Raw genomic sequence first — 26,044 nt, forward strand, 5'->3', positions numbered from 1 at the left:
ATACTTTGCAAACAAGCTACGTGGGTTTTAGGACCTACCTCTCTCTGAAACCCTTTGTACTGGCAGCCCATGGTGATGCCTCAGTCTATGGTGGTGGGACTGGAATTTGAGGGGACTGTTTACTGCAGGGGCTTTTATGGAGAGCCTGGCAGATGTCACCAGCAGCTCCATCTGCCACTGCATGGCCAAAGGACCAACAGGAACTTCTGCCCTTGAACATCTGCATCCTCTGCAGTATCTCTGGGCCAATCGGGCAAACAGGTTGAAATAGCTCTGGTTCAGATTAGTTACACAGAGAACACAAACAGAAGCATCAACATGACCTTCGAAAACTGAGTTCCCACACAAGATGAAAGGGAGGCAGAATGGCTGCGAAAGTTTGTACAAGCATAACTAATTAAGTTTTCACATTACAAATACAACTCAGGAACAAATCATTATTTTTTGGAGTAGCATCCAGTCTTTGCATTTACTTATGGCCGTGCAAGCTGTCCATCAGTGGAAGAACATGCCCCAGCAGAGGTGGGAGTGAGATCCATCTCAGATGTCCGATACAGACCAGTAACCCCTCTCTCGTCAGCAACATCTCCTTCCAGCCCCCCAGCAACAGACCCCAGCCTCTTCACTGGCATTTGCTCACCGAATGCCAGTCTTCAAACATAGCTTGAAGGAGGCAGATTATCAGTGGCCTACTTGTCAGCAGTTTGTCAGGCTGAGCACAAATAGGAAGGTTCAGGAGAAGAATGGAGGAACCCAAGATTCACATCAGTCTGAAAAGTAATGAGGGACTCCTTGTTAGGAAAATAACAGACCAGTCAGTCCAGGGTAGAGCTGCAGATCTGGGACTGAAATAGGACAGGTAGGAGAAATACTCACCACGCTGACAGAGAAATTGGCCCACACACAGAAAACAAGTCTTCCCTGGAACTAATCCGCTGTGGTCACGCCTGACTGCAGCTGATGTTTCTAATCTTTTCCTCTGTATTAGATTATCACTGCTTTTCCTTCTCTGGATTTGCTCTGTGTTTCATTTTACTTGCATGACTTTTGCCATTATACAAACTTAAAGTAACGTATTTTTTTTTTTTGCCTTATGCTTAGCAAATTGTGAAACATGCTTCACTGGGAACACAGAGCTCCAAACTGATGAGACAGGCAAGAACATGAAAATAAGGACAAGAGAAATCCCATTGTGTTCACTTCAAGCCCTGTCATCAGAGTAACTCTGCCAAAAAGTGACCTAGAACTGCAGGTTAGGCCTGAACTGTGGTTTACATATTTATAAAGGAAAAGGCTTTACAAAGCAGGTGCCAAGATTTTGAACCTATTAACTGCTTTTCTAATGCTTTTCTGGGTCTCATTGAAATTTCTGCTATTGAAAGTGTTATTTATTTGGAGGTGGTGAGGGCAGGGTTTTTTTTTTATTTTTAACACCATGCCAAAAATCCCAAACCTGCTCCTGGTCCTCTTCATCATCCAAACCTAAAATACCTTTCTTTCCCCCAAAGTAAGTCTATATGTTCTATGCATACTAAAATGCCTAAATTATTAGGGGCCAATTTTTAAGTACTAAAATGCTTTACAGGTATGCTATATTGTACTGAAAGGAAAAAAACATGCTTCAGAGGAGTTCGCAAAAGACTGCATCAGGCTGGACCCCTCACGTGTCCTACTCAGTCATTTCTTCACAGTAGCATCATTCCGTGCTTTAGTTTTCTGTCTCACTTTTTGTGTTCTCCATTATTTAAGTTAATGCTTCCTTACTAGTCCAATTCCTTCCAAAAAAGTAAACACAAGAATAATATTGTGGAAGTAGCACATAGTGGTGGTGCTGCTGACTATAAAAGCGCATAGTTCATGTACGCTACCAGAGCAGTACTTGTGTGGAGGGAAATCACTATTATCAGAGGCACCGATACAGCTGGAAAACTAAGTTGTTGAACATACATGAGGTCCCTCTCAGATTTAACACATCACTAAAACTTAGGTGATAATGCCTCTGGTGTTTGTTTGCAATAGCTCTTCCCATCCCCTGGCTCTGTCCACACTGTCAGAGTTGTCTGCAAGGCCTATCGCCACAGAGCCTGATTCCTGGCCAGAATTGTGGTGCTGCACATTAATGAACATTATTAACAAGCAACAAGTGGTGCAGGTGTTCATGGGCTAAAAGCTATTGCAATCTGACCGACCTGGTGGTGTGTTGCATTGGAATAAGCACAAACCGATTCTAACACATTTTTTAGCTGCACGGAAGAAAAAGACAGTTGTTTTCATTGACTGCTTCTCAAACAAATCCTTCCATCAAGGACTTAAAACCACACTTGTAGGTTTTCTCTAAGCAGTTCCTGCTAACCAAGTTACAAACACAAAAGTGCAGAAAAAACTAAACAAGTAGACAGGACAGAAAAGTTGAATGAGCATTGGCTCTTCTTATTTTAATGAAGAAATATTTTAAGTTAATATCAGTGCATATTTAGAAATAGCATGTGATACTCCCAATGCCAAATACATCAGCAAATTACAGTTTCAAAACTTTATAAATTAATGGCAAGAAAAATAAAATAATTAAGATTAACACAGAGAATAAGGTTCAAGATAAACATCCTGTTTGTTTGTCGCACTGTGTCAATTATATTCCTGGTACTTAAACAGCAAGGTAGATCCAATATTTCATGGTAATTAGGCTCTCCAAAATAGCAGTTAAATGAATTAAGCTGTTTGCATTTATTTTTGATGTATCATTTAATGTTATTCTTAGCTGTTACAAAGAAATTTAGTCATATCAGAGTAAAATTTCATTCCATGACTGATAAATCACACTAGCACAGGAACACTGCCTTCTGGTTATACCCACTGGAAACAGTCAGCTGAGAATAGGAAGAACTACACGTGAGCACATTTGGCTGTTACATAAAATGGCTTTTTTTTTTTCTGGTTTCACAGCCTCATAACAATACTGTTTTTCAACATTGTTCCCAGTCATTGTTTTTAAAATGGTTCATCAACATATCCTGAATCAATCACTGATATAAATAACTCCAGTGACAAAATCTATTATGGAAGAACACAGAACTGCAAACTGAAAGTTGTACCAAATGATTTTAAAGTGGAACTGTACTTAATCTATAAAATCCTGTTAAAAAACCCAACCAACCAACCAAAAAACATCACACAGTAAAAGCAATGTCTTTAATTAACTGGCAACAGTGGAATCTGAAAAACTGAGTTACAATTTTTAGAGACAGTTAACTCACAATGGACTCTAATGCAAGCCAAATTGTACTGAAGCTAGAGAGATGCACATTTAAAGCTTGCAAGTGTGATACAAAAATATTCTCTAGTTCTTTCATTTTGATACAGGGAGTTCAATTCCCTAATGGAAGAAGATAAAATACATCCTCTTTCCAACTCCATCGCTGTACATATATATTCCCTTGATATCAGGAAACAGCATTTCCCTAACAAAAATATCTGCCATGGGAATTGCAGACTTTCTGGTAGTAAGGATTTGTTGATTTTGCTTTTTAAAGTATGTTTTCAAGCAGGTGAAATACTGATAGGATACGCATTTCTTTCACTACTAGTCTACTGCCTAAATCATATACATCAATCCATAACTTCAATCCAACTGCAGTCTGCATTGCCTAGAACGATTTGAGAACCTAGTGTGATACTACGGCATGGAGATGACTGCCAGATTATGAAATACCAGGCTAAATCAGATTAGTAGGAAAAGGCACATGCTTCGGATTTAGCAGGAACATCTGCAGGCTCCTCGTTACCATATCCTTACACTCCTGAAGTTACAGTAATTCTGTGCATTACCCAAACAACAGAGTTTGCTTCCAGAAAATCGTGAGGTAACAGGAAACTTCTGCTTATGGCACATACACATGAAAGTCTGTGAACTCAGCTGAAACTCTCGAGGTGCTTGGGACAACGCAGACACAAGGTAGGCTACAGTCTGGTTAGGCCAGAAACAAAAACTTAACCTATCATTATACTGCACACATTCCTTTTATGCACAAATACAGGGTGCGCAAAATAAGCTGTTTGCTCAGTAAAATTTAATGTTTTGCATATGTAAAATAATCAGTTAATACTGCAATACAATGAAAAAACATGCACTAGATAAACAGAGCTTCTTCCCCATGAACAGGAGTTCTCAGGAACATTTTATTCTGCTTCAGGTAACATCTCATGATTTGCCAGCTTACAGTCCCTTTTAAAGAACACAGTATTTAGCTAAACTGAAAAGCAAAATTAAAAAACAAAAACAAAGGAAAAAAGTTTTGATTTTAGTTGCAATACAGCTGGGATAGATACAACTGCGCTGTTGCAATGCACCAAAGAGTAATGAAAATTCAACATGAATATCAGAAGAATAAATAGATACCCTAAATTAATTTCTGTAAATACATTCAAAGGTCCACTTAAGACACCCTTATGCGTAACTCACACTTCACTGAATCTGCAGATAGAGATGGATGTTAGTTCATGGGGAAAGCAATTTATCATGTGACTCGGTTTATCCGTCATTATTTCAGCAAAAATCAGTAGCAAATTTGAAAATCTACATTTATTTTCCCCAGACCGACCACACAGAGGCTTGTCATAAAGTCTATTATTTCCAATGTTCAATCAATAAGGCTTTATTTACACTTTTTTATTATAAAGTCAGGAAAAAGTTTGGTGCAATGTGCAAGAAAAGACTGCACATTTCACTGACTGGAGACTAACATCTGCTTATGGTTTAATGCTAACCCACAGGCAGCCAATTAAAGTCCCATATATCCATGTTTTTACATAAAGTTTCCTTCCAGATTCTGTCAGAAGCATACTAGCAGTCAGGCCACCTAAAAACAGCAAAGATGGCAAAGTTTTCTTGAGGCTTAGTTTGGAATGAACACTTTTCCCAGGGAACTTATTTCTTCTTTTGGAATCCTTTGCATCATAAAACTCTATTAGTAACCTATAAGCAGACAAAAGGACATGGTCAAAGTTACACATTAGCCTACCAGTAACTACCTCTAATCACACATTGTTTAACAATTGATTTCACAATATGCAGCAGCTCATCTGTATCAAGTTTAAATTCTCAGTATGGCTTAAGAATATGATGCATTCAAAGTAACATGGCACGTCAGAGTACTCAGCCTGAACCCTTGTAAGCAATAAAAGCAGATTTTCCTTGGAGACCAATTTTAACACTGAATATAAAAGTTGAAAAGAGTCCTTTTCATTCAGCATTTAGCAGGTACCGGGCAGTATCGTAGGACAAACCAGCACACAGTTAATCACTGAACACCAAAGGAGGGAGGAAAAAGTATCTTCGTAAAACAGGCTAATAAATAACAAGGCCTCTCAAGACACTAAATATTTTGGAAGCCATAGGTGCAAGAGTAAAATGCTATGCCACTGGTTTAGTAGTAACTTTCTTCCTCCTATTTTTGAAAACCAGTAATAAATGGATTTGAAAATTTTGGGGTTTTGTTTTAAGTATCTCTAAATTCGCCTGACAGACTGCTTTGGTCCCAGGAAAGATGTTCCAGTTAACAGGAGTCTACAACGAGACAGATGATCTGGGTTCAGTTTTGCTGGTCTTCACCAGAAGACTACTTCAGGGATACTGGACAGCCTTTTACTGTATGCATCAGTTCCTTATCTATAAAATCAAATTCAGACCTTCTTCCTCTCAAAATTGAAGAAAAATTACTTAGTGATCCTAAACTTCTAAGACACTTTAGTAACAGTGCCATTTTTACAGATAGTCATGTTAAGTTTTACATGGATTTGAATTTCACTTGACAAATTAATCTAGTTTTACTTCCATGGACTGTGAGACTGGTGGAACAATTTTAAAGCAGAACATACTTGAAGAACCAGGGAAATTTCTGTCTCACACAATGTATTCAAAGATTTGGGAATTAAACAGATTAATCTCCCTTAAACTGGACTTCAGATGTGGCAAAGCAAACCATCATCTCTCAAACAATATCTAAATCCCACATTTAGGCATGGAGTCCTTCCAGAGCACAAGGTCACCCAGGATCTGCTGCATATGCTCACTAGTGACCTTATCAGGAGATACTGGAGGGAGCCAGTCACTTCAGTTCTGCCACGATTCAAAGACAGACAGATGAAACTTTCACTTCACCTAATTTTCCCAGCGAAGGTAGGGATCTTGTGTTTTTATGCAGTCACTATCTGATGGAAGATGCATAAACAGTTTTGGCAGATTAGATCAAGATCTGCCCCTTTCTAACTGTAACCTAACACTGATTACAAGGCTAGAATCAGCTTTTTGCTTTCTTGCCTACCATGGGCATATTACGTTCATGGCTGCATATGACTCAGCTACAAGAAGGTACATGGCGAGTATTCAGATGAATATGAGTCTTGCCTGGAACATGGACTCACACTTCTTCAGTGTAAGGAAGCTCTGAAACCCAAGAATCCCAACCTCTTGAACAAAAGGTTTAACCACAAGGTTATTATACAAAGCATGCACAGGACTACCAACACCACCTCTCTTCTGAGAGCCTTACAGCTTGCACTGCTGGTAACACAGAAATCACGGGTATATCTGTTAACACGAGACAGCTTCTTGAAACAGAAAATCCTGCATATTGCTACTCACTTATCCTTTATTTCAAAACGTTCATGAAGCCACCTTCTCATATACATCTGCTCTTCTGGAATGTCCTTCAGTTCAATTCGATCAATGAAAATATGAACTCTTGGGCATTCCTTGCAAAGAAACTCTAAAAGGAGAGCAAAACAACAGAACTGAGTTAGAAAAACACCGTAGGACATTTATTTGTCTAAACTACACCAGAAATCTGACCTTGTAGCTTTAAGTGCCTTGAAAATCTAACTTCAGTTCTCAAAAGCCTCCCCTCTTCATGTTCAGACCCTGAGCACTTCACTAAACCTGGAAGCCATCTGGCCTAAATACTTTTGAGATGGTGGCCCATTATCATGTACAGCATGGAAAAGCTGTCCTAAAATGCACCCTGCTAACTATAAAACGCTGTGTTTGAAAATGTTATACTTCCACCTGAGCAGCAATTTACTCATTCTGTAGCATGGGATGCAATAACTTTGATGTCATAAAGTTACCCACCCCGCAGTTTTGATTAAAGTTAGTAATCCTCTTTGCTCATCCTTTTTGAAATCTAAATTTTGTTTGCTCCTGGATGACAAAATCAGAATTACAGTGATTTCCTGAAGTATGTCAAGAAGGAAGTGGGCTTCAGTTTAAATAATAACCTATAATTAAAAAGGATAATGTTCAAAAGACTCAGAACAAAATGCTGCCTTCCATTTTGCATCCCTTCATTTTTCCTCTGTCTTACAAAGCTCGAGACAGTCCTATTGCTATCCTCTTCTCCCATTTCCTCAATTTGTCCCTAGAAAAATTTAGCGAGCAAGCCTTAATTACAAACAAAACTCCATTACTCAAATAGCCTTGTGGAATTTCTTACAACTAACAAGTGGTAAGAATACTGCTCATGGGATGAAAATCCAACCAGTGTTTGTGTATTAGTAATAATTTGTATTTATCAGTAGCAAGGGTATTGCAATAGCCATAGCATCCCTGTGAAGAGATGTACGATGTGAGGATGGAAATGCTTAGAAATTTGGACAGTCTTCATATTTTGAAAAGGGACCAGAAGTGCCTTCCTACAATACCGACAGGCAACAAATGTAACACAGACTGGGTGGTCCTTTATCTTGTTGACATTCTTTGGACAGCTGTGCAGATGTATGGAAGACTTTGACCCCTAACTGTTAGGGGTATCTTGAGGAATGACTATGTGCAACATAATTGTTGCTGCCTGTACATCTTTATTATTGTCTGCCAAAGCAGATATCCCCCTATTTGTTTTTCTGCTTTACAGGATTATTGATTGTTAAGGACTCTGCTGTAAAAGCAATCCTTATCGTTTACTAGAAATTGCCTCACAGATTTTCAAAAGCCTATTCGTACAAATGTATTTGTGGGCTTGTAGAGGGGGAAGGAAGGAGACCGGCTAAAGAAATCAGCAGTGTCTTACAGCATTTTGAAGCAGAAATCTGTAAGGTGTTGTGTGCGGTTTTGTCTAGTCACCACGGGGTAAAGGGAGCAACATGGGCCACACACCACCAACTGAAGAAATGGCTGAGGGCTCTAACCAGAAACAAGTCCACCTCTTCACCACAGAGCAGCAAACACAACTGTTGCTAAAAAGTTTCTGGTACAATAATCTGCTAGCTACAGCTATTAAGGTGGCAGACAAGTTAAGTACTTGGGAGTCCAGAATGATGGTACGTATAGACATCACCTTGAGGTTTATGTGCGTGCTTTTGCTAACCACAAAGAAATCAGTGGTTCTCTCCAACCTCCCCCCTGCCCACCACCAAAGGCTAGGGGTGGGCAAGATCTTGGGAGGGGACACAGCCAGGACGGCTGACCCAAAGTGACCAAGGGGATATTCCATACCATATGATGTCTACTCAGATATAATAGCTAAGAAAAAGGGGGAGGAAGGGGGGGAGGCATTCATTGTTTATGACATTTGTCTTCCAGAACAGTGGCTACATGTACCGAAGCCCTGCTTCCCGGGAAGTGGCTGAACCTCACCTGCTGATGGGATGTACAGAATAACGTCTTTTGTTTTCCTTCACTTCCACACGCATGACTTTTGCTATTCTTTCATTAAACTGCCTTTATCTTGACCCACAAGGGGTTTTTTTTTTCCCCATCTTACTTTCTTCCCTCCTTGTTCTGCTGAGGAGGGGAGTGGCGGAGTGGCTTGGTGGGCACCTGGCACCCAGTTCAAGTCAACCCACCACAACAGTATTTTCCAGATCTGTTTCTCTTAGGATACTATCCAGGCATATGAATGAAGGTCATCCACTATATGAGCACCTAAAAGCATACTATTAATATTTTAAAATGACAGATGTATCATCCCTGTCTTAAATGCTTATAATGTCCACTGATGTGCAAATCCTCTTTTTGAGTGCCATTACCTATGAAGTGGAACATTCTAACAATATGCAAAACTGTATCTAAAAAAACCCGTGCATGGAAGCCAGATGATAGTCTTTTTTGTACTAGACTCCTAAACAAAACATCTGTGCTATGCAAATTTAGCTAGGGCTGAAGATCTAGTTTTAAAAGATGTTAGACACATTCTGTGCATTACATAGTTTATGTTTCTTTTGCTTCACAGCACATAGGCTGTTCTGTATAGGAACAAACAACTCTTTCCTGATGTTATTTATAATCTCAGTTATAAATTATTAAGCAAAGTTACAAACCAAACAAAATTCTAAGCCAGATGAGATACCATTATTAATAGCTATATGGTATTTTTAAAACTAATGTTAAGCTGCTTAAAAAAATACTGATATTTGGTCATTTAAAGACAGCAACAGAGTAAATTATCAATAATAAGCTCTAGTTAACAAAACACAAATAAGGCATTAGTATTTGAAAATTAACACCTTCCACCACCAAAGCTGAAATGTAGCAACTCTACAAATCTTCTTAGAAAGCAAAAAATCCTCCACAAAAATTGAAGTGTTGCTGCTGGGTTTCTACCTTATGCCCAAGTTCCAAAACAAGTTGACCCTTACTACTTCCCACACTAGTCATCTCCAAAGAGTCTAAACTGAGTCCCCATATGTGAAGATCCTAAGACTTTGTTTTAACTTCCCACCTTTGTTAATCCCAATGCCCATCTCCACAGCCTTCCTCTCCCTTGCAGCTTGAGACTTAGTAGAGCCTTGCCAAAGACTGTGTAATTTGCAGCTGCAGGTGCTCCCCTAAAGAGGATCATGATGGATGGCTATAAACTCTTCAGAAGGGATGGGCAAGGAAGGAGAGGCGGTAGGGTCACCCTGTATGTTGGAAAGCGTTTTGATTGTCTAGAGCTTAATGGTGATGATGACAGGGTTGAGTGTTTATGGGTAAGAATTGAGGGAAGGCCAACGAGGCAGATATCATGGTGGGAGTTTGTTACAGACCACTGAACCAGGATGAAGAGGCAGACTAAATCTTCTACAAGCAGCTCGGAGAAGTCGCACAGTTGCTAGCCCTTGTTCTCAGGGGAGACTTCAACTTACCAGGTGTCAGCTGGAAATACAATACAGCAGAGAGGAAACAGTGTAGGAGGTGCCTGCTGTGTGTGGAAGAGAGCTTCCTGACACAGCTGGTGAGGGAGCCAACTGGCGAAGGCACCCTGCTGGACCCGCTGTTGGTGAACAGAGAAGGACCTGTGGGTGATGTGGTGGTTGGAGGCCATCTTGGGCAGGGGAGCCCAAGATGTTATGGAGCAGATCATCATAGGCTCCATCACAAGGCACATACAAGACAACAAGATCAGGCCCAGTCAGCACGGGTTTATGAAAGGCAGTTCCTGCTTGACTGACCTGATCTCCTTCTTTTTCAAGGTGACCCACTTAGCGGATGAGGGAAAGGCTGTGGATGTTGTCTACCTTGACTTTAGTAAAGCCTTTGAGACAGTTTCCACAGCATTCTCCTGGAGAAACTGGCTGCTCATGGCTTGGACAAGTGTACTGTTTGCTGGGTAAAAATCTGGCTGGGTGGCTGAGCCCAAAGTGTGGTGGTGAATGGAGTTACATCCACTTGGCAGATGGTCACAAGTGGTGTTCCCCAGGGCTCAGTATTGGGGCTGGTTCCATTTAGTATCTTTATCAGTGATCTGGATGAGAGGATTAAGTGCGCCCTCAGGAATTTCGCATAAACACCAAGTTGGGTGGGAGCGTTGATCTGCCTGAGGGCAGGAAGGCTCTGCAGAGGGATCTGGACAGGCTGGATTCATGGGCCGAGGCCAGTTGTATGAGGTTCAACAAGGCTCAGTGCTGGGTCCTGCACTGGGGTCACAACAACCCCACACAGTGCTACAGGTTTGGGGAAGTGTCTGGAAAACTGCCTGGTGGAAAAAGACCTGGGGGTGGTGGTTAACAGTCGGCTGATATGAGCCAGCAGTGGCCCAGGTGGCCAAGAGGGCCAAGAGCACCCTGGCCTGTATCAGAAACAGTGTGGCCAGCAGGGCTGGGGCAGTGATCGTCCCCCTGTACTCAGCACTGGTGAGGCCGCACCTCGAATCCTGTGCTCAGTTTTGGGCCCCTCACTGCAGGAAAGACGTTGATGTGCTGGAGCGTGTCCAGAGAAGGGCAACAAAACTGGTGAAGGGTCTGGAGCACGAGTCTTATGAGGAGCGGCTGAGGGAATGGGGGCTGTTTAGTCTGGAGAGGAGGAGGCTCAGGGGAGACCTTGTCACTCTCTACAACTACCTGAAAGGAGGCTGTAGTGAGGTGGGTGTCAGTCTCTTCTCCCAAATAACACGAAATAGGACAAAAGGAAATGGCCTCAAGTTGCACCAGGGGAGATTTAGATTGGATATTAGGAAGAATTTCTTCCCCAAAAGGGCTGTCAAGCATTGGAACAGGCTGCCCATGGAAGTGGTTGAGTCACCATCCCTGGAGGTATTTAAAAGACATGTAGATGTGGCACTTAGGGACATCCGTGGTTTAGTAGTGGACTTGGCAGTGCTGGGTTAATGACCGGACTCTATGATCCTAAAGGTCTTTTCCAACCTAAATGATTCTATTAGTCTATGATTTCCATCCATCGAATCAAAGCCATTTTATCAAAAGCCTGGGCACTAAGGACATCTGCAGATGACTTTGTAATGTATGCAATCAAGCTACTCAGGCAATCTGACTAGTCTTTAATTATCCAATTCATGTCAGGGTTTAATGCAACTAATCCCAATTTTTTTTTCTCTAGACGGACAATGTCACTGCAATCACATAAGAACACCAGTGGGTAAGAACTATATATTGAGAGGTCGTTTTTGAGAAGAAACAGCTGGATTTTATCACCACAACCTTTAAAGGATTGTGGTGGTCCCACGACTATTAATTTCACATTAGCTTAACTCCCAGAAGACTTACGTAATTAAGCTAAGAAATAAAATCTTATTGAAGCAATTTATTATGTGCAAATTATATCCAACTTCAGGGACACTAGCCCTCAAGCCAACATCTGACAGGCTTTTCAGATCCTTAAACTTGCCAGAATTCCTTATAATTAACAGCAGGAACAAGGAGGCCTGAACTTTCCTTCAAGACAAAACTTAAGTGCAAATCACACATTATAATCAAACATTGTACCAGGGACAGCATTAGTCAATCAAGAACTGAGTACAATTTGGGTTAAATGAACACTAACAAGCTGTGTGGGAGCCAAGTGGACTGACTTTTGTGTGGGAGATAATTTCCTAATAACACTTTCTATCTGGCTAAATAACAGATGTAAGTGCAGAATGTTTATAATGCTTCTAGTGACCAACCATTGCAGAAGGAAGGAACTGAATGTAATGCAGTGGATTGAGCATTTTTTGTTCTTAAACCGTGACACTGGGGCCCTCCTTCTGTGGGACAAGATTCACACTAACACAGGACTGAAATATTCAGTGCAGAATTAGGATTAATGAACAAGGTGCAACAGCCTTCAGAAAAGGAATCTGGTCTACAGTTTTTAATTCCAAACAAATGTTTTGGGAGGGTGTTTTGCTTGCTGGGGCTTCCACAAGGTTGTACCAGTTTTCAATTTCTCACCTTCAAAAGCCAATTAATTCTGTTTTCAATTATCAGCATTACCAGGGAAAGTAAGGGAAGGAGAGAAGCTCTAAAGCACAGCCATACCTGTAACTGAGAAGGGACATACAAATGGCCTCAGATCACCTTCCTCTTAACTCTACCGCAGAAGTTCATTCCACCACTCCAAATTATTTGCCTTGCCCCTTAAGAAAGTTGTGACAGGGGCGTTACACTTAAACAGATATTCCAGTTTTCAATTACTAATGAAGTCTATTTTTATATGCACTTTAAATATGACAGCAATAAAGTAGCTCAGATTTCAACCTCCTACATCAGCTCTTTTACTGCAATGTAATTATTGCCAAAGTCCTTCAAAATTAAGGAAGGACAAACTGTAGCCTGACATAGCAGTGTCTACTTAAAGAGTCCCTGGTTCTCTCCTGTTTGTGATAAACTGAAAGTGATTATCACAGGAAACTGAAATCTGAATAACCTTTATTATTCTAAATAAGTAGCATTTCAAACATATAAGAGTATGTCTCTTCAGGAATAGAACACTGCATGTTGTGGTGCTTATAGTTTCACTGGCAAAACAGTGATAGCAAAGACATTCATTCCTCTCTGAACTGTAGATGCTTTCTCCACCCTTTTAAAATGTCCATTTTTCTGGACTTAAGTGTGCAGCTACCGAAGCAGCTCGTAAACTATCCCCCCCTCAAAGAAAGAAATCCCATCTCTCCACTTTCATTTACTTGGTACACCAAAGTAACAACCCATTGGCAAAACAAACTAATTTAAGTGCTGTGTTGTTTCTCTGCCTGAGACCTTCCGTCACCTCAAGTTGAGCTGACAGGAAACTATTTCACGGCTTGCTCTAACAAAACAGAGCAGTGCTACAGCAAAGCGGAACTAGATGGGAAAGCAAACATCCAGGGTACAGCACAGGTTGTTTAGATGGATTAACCTGGGGAGCAGTGGAGGAGTGGGCAGCACTAGCACCTGCTGGTACTGCTGATGTAGGGAAGCGTGGAGGGGATGTTGTGCAGGCTACGTGGAAGCTTGCCTGGGACCTGAGGAACAGCATTTTCAGAAATACTGCTAATCCCCTGTGCAAGGCCTGAGAGGCACACTGAGACCAGAGCCTCCATGCATGCACGAGGGGCACAGCGTATGGAGTAAGCACCTCAGGAGCTGGGGGACATTCTGAGATGAGAAATGGGATGCACCTGAATCATTATTAAACCAGGGTGCTGGCAATGAAAACTAAAAAAAGTTAGGGCGCATTTCAACTAGCAGCTGGGGAAAGCTGGAGGTCAGGAAAAGCAATCTGTTCAGAGGGACGTAACCTATGAGGTGGATGTGGCTAAAATTCAATGTGAGGGCAAAACTCAGAAGCGCCTCTGTACCAGCATAAGAAGCCTAACCATGAAGACAGAAGAAAAATAATTATTGGCACCAAGAGATTACCCCTGTAAGGCAGGTATCCCAGTGGTCTTGAAGGATCATGCAATGTCATCAGGCTACCACGTTTATAGGAATGGCAGAATAGGATGTACAGGTGAGGGAATGGCAGAGTGTGTGAAGGGTTATATAAAGTGTAATAGCCTTATATAATAATGAGACAGAAGCACAATGAAATCCTTGTGGACAGAAATCCCAGTGGATGGAAATCCCAGGCCCTAATAAAACATATCTTAGACAGATTTTTAAATTACTTCTTGATAAGTGTGATAACAGTGACCAGAAATTGTCAAGCCAGACTGAGAGCTGCAAGTTCAGGACTGACAGCAAGAGCGTGTAATTCCAGCTACCTTTTATCAAACTGCATCAATACTTCATCAGGATGAGGCATATGCAGTGGGGTGGGGTGGGGTGTGTGGGACACAGACACCAAACCAACCCAAACCAAAACCAACTAACCGAATGAAAAAACCAGAAAGAAAAAAAAAAAAAGACAAAAAAAGAGGACATTGTTTCCTGGAACAACTAGCAGCAAAACCCACAAGAAAAGATACATTCCCGATGTGGTCTTCAGTGGTGCACAGTGTTAGTGAGAACTGCACTGGAACCACCGTACAATTAATTAAGCAATGTAGAGAAAGAGACCCAATGAATCCAGTGCACAAACACAGAATTAAAGAACTATGTAATAAGGGAGGGAGGGAAAGAAAAAAACCCAAAGTGCAGAAACAGTGCAAAAGGAGGCAGCCTAGAGGCTGTGAAAAAAAGACCCCCTAAATACCAGGAAAACTCTTATTAGAAACCCACATAAAAGATGTATAATACTGCAAAAGAAGTAGTCTGGGTGGATCTGAAACCCATCTGTATGGCTTAAAGAGAAAATTAAGGAGGCTACCACTATACTCCTACCTTCTCTTTGAGGAATGGAAATCTCGTCCAAACAAAGGAAAAGCCACAAAACCACTCATACCAAATATAAACATAAAATTAAGAGGAATAAAAAGGACTTGAAAAATGCAAAGGATGCACTTACCATTTTAACTTTTCTGAATAAATTAAAAGCAGTAAACCAGGTAAGGCACTGGTGGAACTGCTGGATGACAAAGGTGTGAAGAGCAGCACTCATGGTAAAGTATAAGCCAATGCAAGAGAAGCTCAAAAATTCATTTGTATTATTTTTTCTTGCTGAAAATGTTTGATTCCTACACCCATTGCATTCTTTGTACCAGATCCCTCAAAGGAAGTAGATCAATAAGTAAACAGACAGCAAGTATTAGACTAAATAAACAAGTTAGATGTCAGGAAGTCACCAAGTCCAGACAGCAATCATTCAAAAGCTCTCAAATGTGGAATTTAAAAACAAAGATGTGTAACCTATCATCACAAACACCCACTGTCCCATAAAAATGGAACCCTTCTACAAACGAGGGCTTTAGAGATGATGCTAGGAAATACAAACCAAAGAGTCTTACCACCCTGGGTAAGATAGCAGGGTCTATAATAACATCACTACACGCAGAGATAATCACAGTCTGTCGGCAAAAAGTTGGCATGGATTCTGTAAAGGGAAATTCTGTCTCACCCATTTGATGGATTTCTACAACAGCGTCAAGGAGCAGGCGGATAAAGGGAATTCACTGGACATGACATATTTAAATTTCCATAAAGTCTCTGAGAGGGTTCCACATTGAAGGCTATTAAAGAAATTAAGCTGCCATGGGATTAGAGGAAATGCTGCTTTATAGACTGAAAGCTGCTTAAAGGAGAGGAAGCAAATGGAAGGACTTAATGGTCACTTTTCAGGATGGAAAAAACCCAGCAAATGATGTCCTCCAGGGACTGATGCGAGGACTGGTTTTATTCTGTGTCATGACCAACGAGCTGAAGAAGAGAGCAAACAGTGAAAAACAGTTTTTCACATCTTTTTCAGGACCTCAAGCTCTTCTGGGTAGTCAAATGCTGGCTGAACTCCAAAAGGACCTCAAAGCTGAACAAACTGGGTGAAAATGTGGCAGCCAAGCTTCAGCATAAACAAACACGGGGAAAAAAAACCTGAAAACCTAATCACATGACGCTTAACTTGGAACTGGTGCTTACAGTTTGGGAGTTGCGGCCCTTCTCTGAAACCATCCTCTCAACTGTGCAGCAGCAGCCCAAATCACCCCAGATAGTGGGTGGCATCAGCAAGGACACTGAGAACAGGGCAAGTGAGTCACTTTGTAGATAGATAGAAAGATTGTGAACCCACATTTTAAATACCATGTGCAGTTCTGGTCCCTGTATCCGCAGGAGGCTGTACTGGACTCAGAGAAAGCCAAAGAAAAGGCCAACTAAAACATTTAAGGAGAAAAAGCACTTGCATTACAAACAAGGAGAGAGATTAAAAAGCCAGAATTCTCAGTTTGGAGAAGGGAAGCAGAGGGAATGATATGACATCTTAAAAAATAATATTAAAAAATCCTGAAGATGACAGGTAAGAATTAATCCTGCAAATTCGAGGGTAAATAATCACATTTCTGTACCTTCCAAAAGATGCCCAGATCTAAAGACTCTCTTAAAATTATTATCAGAAAATAGTACATATGGTTTTTTTATACCAGTATTAGCACTGGAGAACAGCAGAGTGTCATTGTAAGATGTTGCTGAAACTAGATGGTATTTGATGAAGACCCATAGCACTTGCACTGAAACAATCTTCAAGTGGCTTTAATCTGTTATTCTAACACATGCATTCTGGCCTTTGTACTGCTCTGTAAGAATTTGTAAATATTGTATGTGGGCCAAGTTAGCAGGAGGTTTCCTACAAAAGCATAATGGTTTTGATCAATAGGCTGCCAGCAACAGAACCTTGATCAGGTTAGGTCTGTGGATTACATCTAAAGGGTACCCCACTGCTGGTAACTGGAAAGGAGCAAATTTAGATAATCTGTGCCTGTCTTGGAACATTTTTAAAGTTTCAGAAGTGGAAAAAAGAAGTTGAACTTACAATTTAAAAAAAAAAAGGGGGGGCAAGAAAAAATACGAGGATTGGACTAGTTCAAAACAATGCTCCAGCAAATAAACAGGATCTGTTCGGAACTACGCCAGCACTGCTAGTATTGATGTTTTTGCCTTTCCTTCAGCCAGTCTGTTTTGATAAATACAGAACAGAGTAGAAGAAACAGACTCTGATCAACAAAAAGCACAAAAATAAACACAGGCTCTCTAAGCAGAAACGTATTTCTGGCCAAACCTGATAGTGTGAAGAAATTAAAGTTGTTATTGTTATCCTCAGGGTTTAGATACACTTTTGAGTAAAGATCAGGAGCTCCTCGAGCTGTTGTACATAAATGCTGCCTAGGGAGCTGAATGCTTCTTATGTGCATGAGGCCCAGTGTGCAGGGTAATTTTATGAATCTCCAGTGTAAATACTTCCAAAATCCTCTTTGTGTAGCAGAGGTTTTTGATGACCATGTGCTTTCTGATCACTAATTCCCAAAGGGAAGCTACAGATATCTACCTTCAGTAGGAGCTGCTTGAGAGTAACAGAGATACACAACATCCTAGTTTACAGAGGCACACACACTCTAGGCTCAAAGGGATGGTGTAGGGGGTTATTACTCCCATTGGGGGGTGTTAATAACACTCAGATGCAGCACCCACAGGTGTTTGTGATGTGGGAAAAGGAAGAATCATTTGTGCTTGCCTTATTCTTACACTGCTCCTTAGGCAGTTTTTTGACTGTTGGTGGAGGCATAAAACTGGGCTACAGAGACTCCGAATACAGTCATCTTTACGGCCTTGTTCTGAGATATGTAAAGAAACAGAGGTGCCACTCATACTCAGACTGATACTCATTTCTCTGATTTTTTTGGAGTCCTGTGAAGAACTACAGCAAGACCCGCGTACGTTCCCATAACCTGATGCTGCTCTTCAGTGAAACATCATTATTTTTGAGAAGTAAAATGTTTATTTGTTACAGTACGAAAATACTTTGTGTTTACCCAGACGGTCCTTATCTGCAGAATATTGATGCATATGTCCACATCTGTGTTCAAAGTGCCATTTCAAATAAGCCATCCACAAATTAACAGATAGGCTTTCATCTTATCCAAACTATTTTTACTAGGAAATTACAGGGGCTCTAAAATGACAGATCTAGTCCTACGGAGGACAAGTTAAAATGCATTCAGTTTAAAACGGAATGATAGTTTATTTACTTTGTGGTACTTGGTGAAATCACGTTATCAAAAAAGTTGTATTTTAATATTTTACACAAAATAAAACCAGGGTTTTCCTTTAAAGGAAAAATGAATGATAGAATATCACAGAACTATGTTGTCAACTAGTACTGTTACCAAAATTCCTCCAAGTATTTAAATGGAAATTTACATTTTGAAATACGAAAGGTAGTTACCTAAATATTGCTTGAACAGATGCGGAATTACAAGTTCTTGATATGAGATCTACTATACATGTTAAAATGCAAATTTCACCAGTGCTGACATCCAGCCTCAGTTCTAATCTACACCCTTTCTTCAGTTGCTCTAAAATAATTGCCATTTCCATATTCTTTCATGCAGTAAGAACACAACAGCTAGCAGAGATCTGAACAGATTATTAGTCATTTCATCACTGTAAATCTTACTTTGGACAGTTTTACATTCCTGTTACTGTATATCAGTTTATTATCAACATATCTGTAACCATCTACTTCTTATCATTCTTTGGACCTTGAAAGACAATGGATGTGATCAAATCTGGGCCACGGCCTAGACAAAGACTGGTTTCTATTGCTCCAGTTTCTTTTCCATTGTCCTGTACTTCACTGTCTAACTGGGTCCTAACAAAAATGCAAGCATTTGGAAAAGTGTAATTTCCCCTAGGGAAGTTAGGCTAGTCTGACCTCCTCAAATTGTACTGATCAAAGTGATGTACAGATTTTCAGAAATGTACACAATACACACGCTTTCAAAGTGTTTGCTCTGGAAATTATATACAGCAGAGTCAATAATTCTCAGGAATTCTTCTGACTTCTTTAAGACAGAGTCTACATGTACTTGCTATTTTTATTCAGTGTTTACCATTGTCACATGCTGCTATTTCACACAGTCTTTCATCTACAACAGCCAGATGAATACCATCTGGTTATGTTAAAGCCTTCAGGCAGAATAATAAAGATGCAGATGTACATAATGCTCTTTCAGGTGCAAGAATGACAACGGTTCCCATGTCCCACGAGACCTGCCTCCTAACACCAGGCAAAGCTGGATGGAACACTTAGGACATTCATTCAGAAGGGGGAACACTAGGTTGTAATTTTTTTTTCCCCAAGCTTATTTCTACTGTTTACTTAATGACAGGGTAGTAAATATCAACAAATCCAGCACAAGAGTTCCCCCCCCACCCCTTTTCCCTTCTAAATAGTTTTTCCAGAATTCAGCACCTGAGATGCACTTCAGCTATGCCCATATGTCTATTTACAACTTTTCCTAATGACCACAAATAAATACTGTCTAGCAGGATGGTCCTCCCTAAGCAGGACCATCACGTTCTTTCATTAATGATCTGGACAAACCATCTTCAGTAGTGATAGAGGAGAAATCTGTGGGAAATCGCTGTTCTTTGGAAAGACTACCATGTGCAGGATAAGCTTTCATTGGAAATGTACCAAGATCCAAACTTCTTGGAATCAAAAGGAAAAAATAACAAATAAATGGCAGGAAAAAAAATTCATCCATTGGTCACAACTGAACGTGAAGCAATAGCAAAAAGCAACATCCCTGTCTAAAGCTAATCTTAGTAGTCCCTGTCTGAGACTAATGAAATTGACGCCTTCTAAACCAAACAACTTGCAGCTGGAAAGTGCCAACAAAACATTAAAATGCATAAATACTGACAAAAAGTTCAACACATTTGAAAGGATATACTATAGTAATTTGCCTGCTCTAAAAAGGTACTGTTACCAGGTGTGCCTAGCATTCACCGTTCTTCTCAAAGCACTAATGCAGAAAAGATGGTGAATATCCCTTTTCCATTGGCTAGTATACTATGTTGTGATTTAATCCTGTTAAGCAAGTCAACATTGTGATATTTAAGCTTGCTGGAATGAAAAAAAATTAAAAACCTGATTTTGCTAAGAAAGTCTATTTACACTAAGAGTTTCATATTACAAAATTTAAAATGCAATTCATTTTTTCTTCAGACTTTTTACACATTTACAGTTTACTAACATAATTTCTCGGATAAAGCATGGTAGTACAATTCACAGTCACTAAAATTTCTGTTTAACCTGCTCTGTTTACTGCTGGAGACAGCAGCCAAGAGCTGACCAGATCCCTGGGTAAGTATGTTTTTTTCCAGAAGTGGTAGAGGCTCTTCTGAGGAATTGAGATTTATAGAACTGAAAGTAAGATGCATTTCAAGAAACACATTATATCTGTGTGGAATTCAGATTTCATTCACATGGGAAATGTCATACTATGGGAAATACAGTCCTCAAGTAAAGTTGTGTTTATCAGAAGTTTGTTTTCCATGCAATAAATTTCAATCAGAGTTGCTAGATTGAAAAAGACACGTCAACCTTATCTTTTAAAAATTACCAGGATCACACTGCCATTTTATTCCGATGAGAATGAAACCCAAAATTCTCATTCAGCATTGGCACAAATATGAAATGTTCATATGAAATGCACACATGAAAATGGCATTTTATAACTCATTTTAGTATGGTAAAAGAGCAATAATGCTAAAAAATGTCAGATCCAAAACAACATGTAATTCAATTCTTGTTATATTATATCCCTGGACAGACCAATTGTTGGACTTCTGCATAACAAATGGTGAAATGATCTTGATCTCTTAGAACAGAAATGTTTTTCTTCCACTTTATGACTGGAGGGCCTAAAAGAATGACAGCTATGTTCCACACTGGCATTTATAAAGTGTCCTTAATCTACATAATTTATATTATATGGAATACACGTGACTGCCACACTAGCATAGATATCCTACATGGATATTTCATCTACCTATTCTGTAATGGGTAACAACTGGTTGGCTGCACTTCATTCTATGTTACTGAACTTATTTTTACCCAAGGCTGAAACAGTGATTACCCCAGCCCTAATAGTAAGGGTGGCTGAAAGATACGCCTGGGCTGCCCCGCCGTGAGTCTCCAAAGGCTGGATGTGGGGTAGCCACCCCAAACCGCCTGATTAACACTTGACACTGGATGCAAGAAATAGCCAACAAGGAAATGAAATTTGTTAGTTCCCTTTCTGTAATGATATCATGCTTCATGCAAACTGGAAGGTTCAAGAGGTGAAGAGGTCTTATAAGGAATTTGAACATTTGCCATCTTATCATTAGGTAATGACATTTTAATAGTTTAATTAACCATCAGGCAGTGAAAATTCCAGCATGAAAATGGTTGAAACTGCCTAGTAATTAAGTCAGGAAACAAGATATGCTGCAGGGAAGGGGAAATGGTCCTATTTGTTTTGAAGGGGGTCTTCAGAAGGGTTGAGTAACAGGACAAGAAGGAGGCTGCCCAGTCTTCAAGTAAGTCTGTAAGAGGGTCATAAGGTATTTTAAAAAAATAAAATTAAAGATTTAAATAATAAAATCTGTAAAATCAGGTTAAAAAGAAAATTATAAATAAAAAATGTTAAATCATGAAAAGCACTTTTGAAATTTAGCCATAAAAAAAATTCCTGTTGGGAACAAAACGTACATAAAATAAAACCATCCTAAGACCTTACGGTACAACACAAATGTTAAGTCAATACACAGTGTTGTTGCTCACCTATCCAAAAGAATTTTAAACAGGGTGAAAATATAAACCCACACAATTCCAGAACTTCTAAACAAGTAGCAGCTGGAAGGAGTTCATGTGAACTTTACACCATCTCAAAGAGTTACATCTGCTAACGAAGTGACATGGAAACAGCCACTCTACAAACTATTTCTAGCAGCAGAAGGAACAAGTCCCACTGACACCAGGCCAGAAAAGGAGCGGTAAGATAGCTAAGAAATTCCCTGCAGGTCCCTCAGCCAACACTGATCCCAAAAGTTTGAACAGCTCTGCGGAACTACGGTGGCATTTTTTCCCTGCTCTGTATCAGTAATGCAAAAGACTCAAAAGTGCCACTTTGAGCCAACTAGCAACAGACAGTTGTGCACAGATATGGCTGAATAACACATCAACTACAACCGGAAAAAAGATGTCTGGCTCTCCAGTGACAATGCAGGTAAATGAATTACTATAAATAAATAAATAAGTAACTCCACCACCGAGCGTAATCAAAAACCAGCAAACCCTGAAGCTCTCTGTCCCAGAGTTTTCCCCAACAGAACCCCCCCGAACTTATTTTCTGGTTAGATTACTTGGGGAACATACCACTGACTGACCCCATTCTCTTAAGGTGCTATAGGTGTTTTAAAATACTACACCAAGTGAAGCCCACTTGCACAAAATGCTGTTAAGCATTTGTAAGGTTACTGGGTATGTGTAGTAATTTTGAAAATTGCCAGTAAAAAACTATTACTACGTATTTTCCTTTTAAAATACATGCATTTCATCAATTAGATCACATGTACACATATGTAGCACAGAAGAGGGAAAGAGACAGAGGGAGAATTTACAAGGATGCCAAATCCCAGTGCTAGAAAAAAACATGAAAGTAAATGGCACCTGCTGCCTATGGCCCCAAGTTCTTTTTAACTGCAAAGAGCACCTGTATGCAGAATTTGAGTACAGAATATTCTCTGCAAGGAACAGGGAAGGGAAGGAGATGGCAGGAATGTCATAGGTAACTATTGTAAAGCCTAGACACTGGTGAACAATGCCCTTCCAAGGTATCACAAGATGACTGAAGCACTGTGGAGATTATCTCCAGGGCATTACAAAGCAACCGAAGTTGGTTCTGTATATTAACAAGCATATGGCTGTAGCATATCTCACATACATCAACTCACCTGTCATAGATGGTGCCAGTTTTCTTTGCCCTTTGTGGTCCACAGTACCTTCATAAGCTACAGTCACATCATACACTGCATCCAGATAGTCTTTCATTGTGTCAATGGCTACATGAGTAGCCTTCACGCGTGGTGTTAGCACATGCTTTAATATAGCAAGTCCTAGAGGGGAGGGGAAAAAAAAATAAATTACAGTGCTTGAAAGTAAACCAGACCACATTCACAAAAGGAATATCATGGCAAGGAACTTTAGCACACCTGTTCAAAATCACAAAGGGTTTATTTTTAATCTCAGTTCTCGTTGAGAGGGAGCATGTGTACGTATGCACATTGCATATGCTCTACTGAGCACATGTAGAGGATGAAACAGAAATACTAAACAGTATTAATGACAAAAAAGCTGCTCAACAAGAGCCCTTTTTATAGCTCCTGCTCTAGAAGCAGTGATGATTTTAATGTGGCTCAGAAGCCTGGCATTTTACTTCCAAAGGACAAACTAATTTTGTCTGAATACTGAATCCTAATACTGCCCCACGGTAACAAAAAACTGGTTGTCTTAAACTACACATACTTAAATAGGATGCTGTATTTCTCCAAAGCTACCATGCTGTTAGAAGTTCCAGTATTTTATTATTTCCTACCACTGATTCTAGCTTTCTCTGCTTTTGCTTCCTTCTAATGGCACATTCTGGGATGTTAGATATGGTAACTCTCACGGTCCTCACTTCAGGGAAGGATGGGGGAAAGCAGTTAGACTCAAGACAGCTTCAGCTCACTGCAATGACTTGCTGCTACAGAAAACAGGACATTCCACTTTATCCTCACAGTTGTTTCCCCTTACTGCTTTCTTCTGTAGGCTTTTTCCTGCTAACTTTGTAGCGCCCTGGCACCCCTCCCCCGCCAGCTGATTCATCTCACCATCCCAGCAGAAAACTAAGCAGGGAGGGGGAAAATACAGCACCAAGCTCTGGCAGCAAGGAGGAAGTCCCCATTGCCCTGCAAACAAGCTTTTACAACTGGCTCGGCTACTAAAAAATCCATAGTCACAGAAATTAACCGTTGTCTTTAACCATCCAGGCCAAGACACAGAGACTGATATGTCAAGGACAGAAGTAGGTCAGGTTGAACAGCACTCCGCAACTCCTAACAACTGCGTTTCATATCCATGTGTGCTTCTGCTGACCACTTCCACCTTCCACAAATACACTGGGTTCAAGGGTATAAACTTTATTCTGTAATTCTAGAATATATTCTAGAATTCTAATACACAATGACTTTCAATATGAAAACAAATAAACAAAAAAAACCCCTAAACTTTTTCACGATCTGAACAGAGCTCTTCCACACTTACTTGAAAGTGCTTCTAGGAAAAAAAAACCATATTAAATATTTTTTTTTTTGCCTTAAGATGTGTGACTTTCTCAAAGAGAAGTATCAGAATAAAACTGCAATTCCTTTCTAGCCTTATTTTTCGTTGGCTTACGCTTCAGTCCATTTTTAAAGAACCATCCATTGGTGCTACTGGTTCCTGATATATGAAGCAGAATTTTTTCTAAACCAATGTATTGTGTATTGCTTTTGATATCTTTCTGCTTGCCAAATCAATTCAAAAGATATTGTATTATGTCACAATTTTGTGCTGAACTTCTCTCCCTCATTGGGCACAGGATACTTTGATCTGAAGTTATGAAACTATCTACTGAACACTGAGAGATAATGCTAGTTTCTAAACTGCTCTAACAGTCTTAGAGTTGAAAATTTCAGTATAAATAATTATCTTGATTTCTTAACATTTGCTAAGTATCTCCTTGTCTGAACACAGAGATAAAAGGTTATTTCCTAGCACTCCTTCTGAAGCCACTGTTCTAAGCCTTACCAGCAAAAGCGGTAACTGTCTATGTGAAACGTTATATGGATCGTGTAAATATTTTGAAGCATAACATGGTGGTAGTGTTTTCTTAGCTTGTGAACTATTACATCAAACAGATAATTATGTTATGTTTCCAAATGTTTACTCTGAAGCACTGAATATTCTAGTGTTGTGTTAGCAACAACATTAGTGTGGACATTACGCTCAACACAACTCTTGTTGAGCCGAATTTCCAAGCATATTCTGAAAACACTATCATTCCTTTCCTGCCCAACTTGTCTTCACCCTAACCAAACTATCACTGTGGGGAAGAAAAAGGGAAAACAGGTTTCATCAGGGAAAAATGAATCCTCCAGACAAATTAATTTAGTTATCTAAGACTATTCAGTGCTGAGTTTTGTGAATGCGTGGCCAATTTTGGTGATGAAGATGGTCAGTGACAACCTGTGAAGTGCAAATGTAGAATAAACCCCTCTTACTCCACATGCTATCAGTGAACTCTTGAAGGTTTCAGTACAAAATGAGTATGCATCTAATTAAATAAATTTAAAAGTCCATAATCCATTATTCAGAAACGCTCCAGTGCATGACAAACAAGCAGCAACACCAGGAGTTCAGCACATCCTTTTAAAGAATCTGTTTTATAAAAACATTAACCACACATTCTTGCAATTACTTGATGATCTCTGCTAAAATCAACAGAACAGAATTTAAACCCAAGTAGTTACAGTATAGTTACCTTGGCAAGCTGCCTGCATCCAATTCACAAAACACACTGCTTAAACTGTTTTTAATGTTGTGCAATACTAGGTTAGGACTCTCTGTCAAAGTATTTAAGGTCATGAGATTTTATTTTAAATGCCAAAGAAAATGAACTAGATGTCTAATAATGTAATAGTCTACCTTAAAATGCTATAGCTTTTCTCTTCTACGTTAGCTAACTTTTAAATGATAAACAGACATTAAAAAAAATATGAAAATAATGTGAAAATCTTAAATACAGTGAGCAATGACACTTCAAATATCATCAATTTACTAGACTACTGTAAGATGATGAATTACTTCAGAAAGTCTGCAAGAAAACTAAACTGAATGAAGGTTTTAGCTTAAGAGTGCAAAGGCCTCAGTCATTAA

General features: G+C 39.8%; 1 protein-coding gene across 2 annotated transcripts in view; it reads right to left on the reverse strand.

The window, feature by feature from the left end:
* Positions 1-2,403: 2,403 nt before the first annotated feature.
* Positions 2,404-26,044, reverse strand: part of AGPAT5 (1-acylglycerol-3-phosphate O-acyltransferase 5) — a 60,454-nt gene continuing 36,813 nt past the window's right edge. The window contains exons 6-8 of one of the 2 annotated variants that reach the window (XM_055713531.1): positions 23,041-23,202; positions 6,641-6,764; positions 2,404-4,972 (exon numbers count right to left, since the gene is read on the reverse strand). In XM_055713531.1, the coding sequence (XP_055569506.1) occupies positions 4,747-4,972; positions 6,641-6,764; positions 23,041-23,202 (512 nt within the window). In that variant the 3' untranslated portion in view covers positions 2,404-4,746. Of the gene's footprint in view, positions 4,973-6,640; positions 6,765-21,422; positions 21,631-23,040; positions 23,203-26,044 lie in introns of those variants that run through there. The other variant, XM_055713532.1, reaches the window with a different exon arrangement.

This window comes from Falco cherrug, chromosome 6 (assembly GCF_023634085.1).
Source record: "Falco cherrug isolate bFalChe1 chromosome 6, bFalChe1.pri, whole genome shotgun sequence".
NCBI classification, from domain to species: domain Eukaryota; kingdom Metazoa; phylum Chordata; class Aves; order Falconiformes; family Falconidae; genus Falco; species Falco cherrug.